Consider the following 7,500-nt stretch of genomic DNA (forward strand, 5'->3'; position numbering starts at 1 on the left):
ACTATGAATAATCTGACGTCACAAATTATTATTGTAAACATATCACTACGCGTTACTATTTAGGGATAGGGATGGAATAATAATGATTGTTACACTGAAATTCTCTGAACATACACATTAACAACAAATCGGCCAGAAATATCGTCCTTCAAATATTGCTCTATCAAAAGGGCCCTCATCTTGGCAAAAACTCGCAATCTGGTGACTGAACTGTAGCGTCCCAGCTTTGAGAGTTTTCGTCAATATTCGAGTCATTTTAATCGATCGATATATATATGAAGAACGATATCTCTGGCCACACTGTTTAAAACGTGTTTTTTTTTCAGAGAACAGAAGTAAAGACTGTGCTATATTTATTGATCAGGAAAACACATTAATGCTATTATACTTGAAATTTAATCAAATTCACACGGTTCATTTTGATACAATACCGTTCCGACACGGACGGTCACACATTTCTTGGCATACCTTTCAGTCTGAGGTGGAATGTGGCATAGCTTGGTTCATCTTCCTGCCAGGCCGTCACGTACCCAGCGTTCTGAAAATCTCTCCATATCCATGGGAAATCGTCAACGGGCTTAGCATTTGGGTAACCTTTTCTGGCCTCTGGTAATTCCTCTTCTCTCTTGCCTGTGAGTAATGGGAACATGGCGGCAGGTGTGCCGTCACCCAAGATGGCTTCACCCTAGAGAGAAATGACGGCAGTGGTGATGAAAATGTGGTGGTCATGGTAGTGGTTGTGGTGTGGTTGTGTGGTAGTGGTTTGGTTGTGTCGTTGTAATGTGGTTGTGTGGAAGTGGTAGGGATGGTTTAGTGCTGCTGTAGTTGAATGGTGGTGTTGTAGTTGTGTGGTGGTGTGGTTGTTGTGTGGGTGTGGTATGGGGGTGATGGGTGGTGCGCTAGTGGTATGGTAGTGATGTGGGAGTGGTGTGGTGGTGTGGGAGTGTTGTGATGGTGTGAGAGTGGTGTTGTCGTTTGGTGTTGTGGTGTTGTAGTATGAGAGTGGTGTGGCAGTTGTGTTGTGGTATGAGAGTGGTGTGGTGGTGTTGTGCTCAGTGTCTGTGTGTGTGTGTGGGGGGGGGGGAGTGGTGTGGTGGTGTGGGAGTGTTGTGATGGTGTGAGAGTGGTGTTGTCGTTTGGTGTTGTGGTGTTGTAGTATGAGAGTGGTGTGGCAGTTGTGTTGTGGTATGAGAGTGGTGTGGTGGTGTTGTGCTCAGTGTGTGTGTGTGGGGGGGGGGGTGGTGTGGTGGTGTGGTTGTGATATTGTGGTGTTGTGGTAGTGGGGAAGTTTTATAGTGGTGATGGTGATGAGGTGATGATGATGTAGTGCTGTTGTGGTGGTTGATTATGATGTGATAGTAGGAGTATGGTGATGGTGGTAAAGTGGTGTGGTAGTGTCGTGGTGGTGTATCAGTGAAGTCGTTATCTGTTAGTGGTGTTGTGTTGGTGTGATAGTGGTAAGCTGATGGAGTATCATGGTGTGGTGGTGGTGTGGTAGTTGTGGTGTGCTTGTGGTGTGGTCGTGGTGGGGACATGGCGAGATGTTATGGTGTCATAGTGAGGTGTTATGGTGTGTTAGTGGTGTTGGTGTGGCACTGGTGGTGTTGTGGTAGGTTTGTGGTGGTGTGATAATATGTTAACGTGTGGAGGTTTGGTAGTGGTGGTGGTATGGTGATGGTAGTTTGGTAGTTGTTGTGGTATGGTAATGGCGGCGGCGGTGGTGGTGGTCTGGTAGCGGTGGTGGTGTAGTGTTGATGTTGATGTAGTAGTGGCGTGGTGGTTGTGGTGGTTATTTGGTGGTTGTTTGGTGTTGGTGTGGCGATGTCCTCATGGTGTGCGTGATGTAGAAAAGATGGTGGTTTGGTGCTGGTGGTAGTGTTGTGGTGGTGTTGTGTGATGGGTGTGTCAGTGGTGGTGGTGGCGTGGTGTTGGTGTTGTGGCAGTAGTTGCGATGTGGTAATTGTTGTGGTGTACTGGTGTACTGGTACTGGTGTGGTAGTGGTGTTGGTGGTGTGGTAATGATGGTGGTGTGGCGGTGATCGTTTAGTCGGGCGGGGTATGAGTGTGTGATGGCAGTGGTGATAGTGTTGTTGTTGACATTTTGATGGTGGCTATAAAATTGGTGCTTATGCGGTGGTGACAATTGTAAATATGATAATGACGATAATGATGATGATGATGATGATGATGATGATGATGATGATGATGATGATGATAAAATGATGACGGCGATTTCAATAATAATGACTATAATGATGATGATGATGATGATGATGATGATGATGATGATGATGATGATGATGATGATGATGATGGCGTCAATGCTGAAACCTCTTACCTTCATTTCTATAACCTTGAGTTCTTTGACCAGGTATTCCCGAGTCAAAGGTAAGTGTCGCATCCATGCCATGCGAGACATGGAATCATGGCCAATGATAATGACGTCAAGATCCAGTCCCTTGGTGGATACAGTATTCTTGCGATGCGCAGCCTCGGGGTTCAGCTTGATGCCCGCTTGATAATTGCTGGTTTGAACAATAATGTTTAAAATATCCTATTATGTCAGTCTAAAGGAAGCCGATTCTTTTTTTTAACCTTCTCCTTACCACCTATTGGAAAATCGTCACATTTGTTACGATCGTCACTTTTCTCACCCAGAATTCATTTCTTTTTGCTATAGCTACTCGTATAAAAACGTGACATTCTGTAATAGAGCTCATATTGTCGTGTCATGTGTAGAATGTGCTTGTTGCTTTTCTGTTCGAGTAAGATATTTCTGTTTTTGTGTTGGGTGGGTGTGCAGTTTTGGGAAAAATTCTGAAAATGGCCGGTAAGGAGAGGGTTAAAGATTAAAATTAGAAAAAAAAACAAAAACAAACATTTCACGAGCCTTTCAGTAGCGTGATATAGATATAACGAAGATGACGTCCTCGGGTCTTTGTTATTGTTTTTTTTTGCACTCCGCGTTTATGAGCACTTCTCACTAAACTGTATTAACCAGACTATAAAAGTTCATGGTTACACATTGTTTTGTGTGTTGGTTCGTTCTACTTCCGGATGGCAATGTTGTGAACTTCTTAGCCAAGCGCATACCAACTATACACCACACACAACACACACACACACACACACGCGCGCGCGCACACACACAAACATACACGCATTGAGAACACACTACTACATAACAACACGGATGACCGCTAAATCAACAACACAACGGAAGTAAGGACTCTACTGGACAGATAGAGTTGAGGGTGTGGACATAAGTTAAACCCGGGTATTATCCACCCGAAACCATCACATTGAAAGCATCAAAGGGGCAATAATAATACTTGATGTTATTAATAGATGAAAACTGTTGAAAACTTAGTGTAGGTCTGAAATCCTTAAAGTAATTAAGTGAATAAATTATTTCGAATGCAACGATTTGCTTAAAAACGCCAAATTGACAACTTTTTACAGTGTAGAAATTGGTTGATTTTGAGAGTGTTAGTGTCGTCGGTAAATTTTTTATGATATCTGTTTGACTTAACGAACTTTCAAACTGACTTTAAATTATAAAAGGAAATCAAGCTATCTGTTTATCTATCTGTAAAAAATACATTTCTAATTTTCAAATCTTTCAGTAGAGTTGTGCGCCGTACAATTTTTTTTTATTTACTCAGATAAGCACAACGTTCTCCACAAGGCGAGACGGTCTATATTATTTAAAGAAAGGATATATATATATTGATACCCATCACAACAGAACTCCTTACTACTACGAAAATTCCCGTAGAACTACGGCTAAATCCCGAGCTGGATATAATAAAGGTTTTTAATTAAATGCCATTTCTTGAAAGCGAAGTTCTGGTGCCAGAGCTATCACATAGAGTTAAAAATATTTTCCCCCACGCATTATAAGGACAAACTGGTGATTTTTAAGGGTAGTTAAAATTTTGTTTACCCTGGAAACTACTTATTTATTACATTTTCCTATTTCAAGTAGGCAGGTCTGCTATGATAAGTATCAGTTCCATAGTCAAAATAAGACAAACAAAAATAACTTTGATTTTAATCAATAATCCATACAATTTGATGACAACATACATGAAAGTGAGAAAAAAAGGTAAATGAAACCAAAGCATAAAATGATACCATAAATAATCATAAAAGCACAACATTGTAATACCATCAATACTTACAATAATAATAATAATAATAATAATAATAATAATAATAATAATAATAATAATAATAATAATAATAATAATAATAATAATAATAATAATAATAATAATAATAATAATTGATAATTGTAAAAATAACAGAAGCGCCACAGCAATAATATCTAGTATTGAGAGTTCTTTTTTTTGGGGGGGGGGGGGGGGGGGGGGGAGGTGGAGGGTGGTGGGATCAGAATTTAACTGAAAACAATTGTACTGGTTTAACGACAAGTATTACAGATTCATGTTCGGGCCAGGGCCGAGAAATAATAATCCAGATCAAAAACGAGTGCAACATAGAAAGGCAAAACATGAGCACATGGAAAGAGAAAGGTAATGGTGACCTCTTAACCCACAAAGGAAGGCCAAGGACCTCATCCCAAAGTCAGACTCCAAGTTGTGACCATCGTCACAAAACGGTACACTGGCGAGATGGACTGGATACTGATAATTTTCTGAAATATGATTTCTATTAGGATGTTTCGTAAAACATTCAGAATGTGGAAAGAATAAAAATTAAAAGATTCCTGAACTTCTCTGTTGGAAATTTGGAACAAGTTCTCATTACCGTTCCTCGACTTTTTGGCATCTGGTCGTCCATCCACCTCAACAAATTACCGATTTGAGATGCTGGTTCAAAAACAGTTTTTTTAGTTTAAAAAACTCACGTGTATTTGGATCCATCTTTGGCCGTACACTCCACTTTATAGAAATCGTGTTGCAACATACTCCCATGTTTCACGTCCTCCAGAACAACAGAATCTTCCCTAGTGTCAAAATCCGTTATCCTTTTCAACGGCGTCAGTCGACACGAAATGTCATCTCCGTATTTCTTTTTGGCCTCTGGGGTGATAGAAAACTGCCCGTTGCGCAGACTCACCCAGTCGAATGCACCTTCTCCACAGGAGACTGGATCCATCTTTTTATAAAACTGCATCAAGTCAGGATCTCGAAGTTTGAGGTTCGGGATGATGCACCCCGGTCTCCGGGCCAATGTCCTCAAATCCCCTCCTTTTCCATTTTCACCTCCCGACAACGATGATTCACCCGAAATGGAGTGACCTCGGTTTGATAATGGTTGATTGAAGTCAATCGCTAGGAATCTCAAGAAGAGATAGACAAACGCATATAGTGATATGCCTATGATCGATATACAGACGTACCGTTTTCTAGGGAAGCGAAAAAAAGTCATTGTTTTGTTGCTATTTTCAGTTCTTCTTTTTTCTGAGGGAGAGGTAGTAATATCTATGCAGTGGACTGTGTAATGTGTAGTTTTTTTTCCCCTTTTTCTTTTCTTCTCAAAAAGAAAGAAAGAAAAGAAAATGAAAACTTTTTAAATCACTTTTTTAAAGACACAAAGATGTTTGCTCTTTTTTGTTTTTGTGTTGGGGTGGACTTGAAGATAGTCACGAAACTATTCACATTGTATTCCAACGTGGTTAGTTGTAAAGCGCATACGATTGAGACTGAAGGATGTTTTCAAACTCTGAAATGTTCTCGAAATTATATCTTAGAGACTTGAAAAAATTCAGAAAGTTCTTTTACTTGTAAGTGTCTGTTGTTGAACACCTGCGGAATACATAAGACGAGAAAAAAAGATTGAAAAATCAGAATCTATTCTTATAAAATAATAGTGTTGGAGATCAACATTGTTCCGTCAAGCCAAAGTTAAATTTTCATCATCGAGCACAGAATTACTGGCAAATCTTAAATTTTAAAACTATTGTAAACAGAATGGTATAGGTGTAACTTGCAAACCTTTCTTGAATTAAGGGTGATTTGATTACCCGTTGACTCAAATGATTATTTAAGAAAATCAACAGAATCGTTATGCCCGGGCTTTTATTATAACCAATCAAAACGTGGGATTTGTGACACACCCTAAAATCCGCTGGGTAAACATTATAACATTGTTGGAATGAAAGAAGTTTACATTTTTAGTTTATAACCGTCTTTTGAGGACAATCTCCAGTCTTTTTACCATCAAAACATACGATTCATAACAAACCCTAAAACCCGCTTGGACAAACAAAGCTGTCTGTTTTCTAACAATAGAATGAATGAAGTTCACATCACGCTGCTCTTTGTTCTTGTCTTTAATTCTCACTGAATTCACAAAATTTCAAAGTTTCAAAGTTTATTTAATCTTAGGCTTTCGCCGATAATTCATACAATTTGATGACAACATACATGAAAGTGAGAGAAAAAATGTAAATGGAACCAAGAAATAAAATGATACCATTAATAACCACAAAAATACAACATTGATAATATCACCTATAATAATAATAATAATAATAATAATATATAATAATAATATAATAATAATAATAATAATGACAATAATAATAATAATAATAATAATAATAATAATAATAATGATAATAATAATATTAATAATAATAATAATAATAATAATAATAATAATAATAATAATAATAATAATAATAAATAATAATAATAATAATATAATAATAATATATAATATAATAATAATAACAGTAATAATTTCTAGTCTTTTTTTTTTTTGTAAATGAGGACCACGCTTATACCCCGTTCGTTGACAATAAAGAATATAGTAATTATATCATGATAATTCAGTTTCGGATAATAAAGTTATTGACATTTTAGTAATACTATGTGTAACAAATTTCTTTGGTCTGGTGGATCTTTATCCTCGTTTACTCGGGGAAATTCCAACATAAATAACCACGCCCTTTCTATCTTATTTAACACATTTCTATCGCTAATTAAAGTTCTAGAAGATTGGAATTTTGTGAACATTGCCGTCATTTATCAAGGGCAATAGAAAGGAACCTAGAAGTTACAGACATAATAGTTTAATGTATTGTTAGGTAGAATTACAGAAGTAATTCTCAAAGACAAAATAATGAATCTTTTAGAATATCCCATACATTTGAGTAATTTTCCGTACTGATATAGAGTAATTTTCCGTACTGATATAGAGTAATGTTCCGTACTGATATAGAGTAATTTTCCGTACTGATATAGAGTAATTTTCCGTACTGATATAGAGTAATTTTCCGTACTGATATAGAGTAATGTTCCGTACTGATATAGAGTAATTTTCCGTACTGATATAGAGTAATCCGTACTGATATAGAGTAATTTTCCGTACTGATATAGAGTAATTTTCCGTACTGATATAGACTAATGTTCCGTACTGATATAGAGTAATGTTCCGTACTGATATAGAGTAATGTTCCGTACTGATATAGAGTAATGTTCCGTACTGATATAGAGTAATTTTCCGTACTGATATAGAGTAATTTTC

At 37.4% G+C, this 7,500-nt stretch overlaps 1 protein-coding gene across 1 annotated transcript in view; it reads right to left on the minus strand.

The window, feature by feature from the left end:
- Positions 1-381: 381 nt before the first annotated feature.
- Positions 382-7,500, minus strand: part of LOC144979303 (uncharacterized) — a 14,761-nt gene continuing 7,642 nt past the window's right edge. The window contains exons 2-4 of the mRNA XM_078925934.1: positions 4,874-5,774; positions 2,339-2,525; positions 382-685 (exon numbers count right to left, since the gene is read on the minus strand). Coding sequence (XP_078782060.1) covers positions 449-685; positions 2,339-2,525; positions 4,874-5,397 — 948 coding nt within the window. The 5' untranslated portion in view covers positions 5,398-5,774 and the 3' untranslated portion in view covers positions 382-448. The remainder of the gene's footprint in view (positions 686-2,338; positions 2,526-4,873; positions 5,775-7,500) is intronic.

The sequence above is a fragment of the Berghia stephanieae genome, chromosome 9, assembly GCF_034508935.2.
Source record: "Berghia stephanieae isolate SIO BIC M18660-M18661 chromosome 9, UCSD_Bste_1.3, whole genome shotgun sequence".
In the NCBI taxonomy this organism is placed as follows: domain Eukaryota; kingdom Metazoa; phylum Mollusca; class Gastropoda; order Nudibranchia; family Aeolidiidae; genus Berghia; species Berghia stephanieae.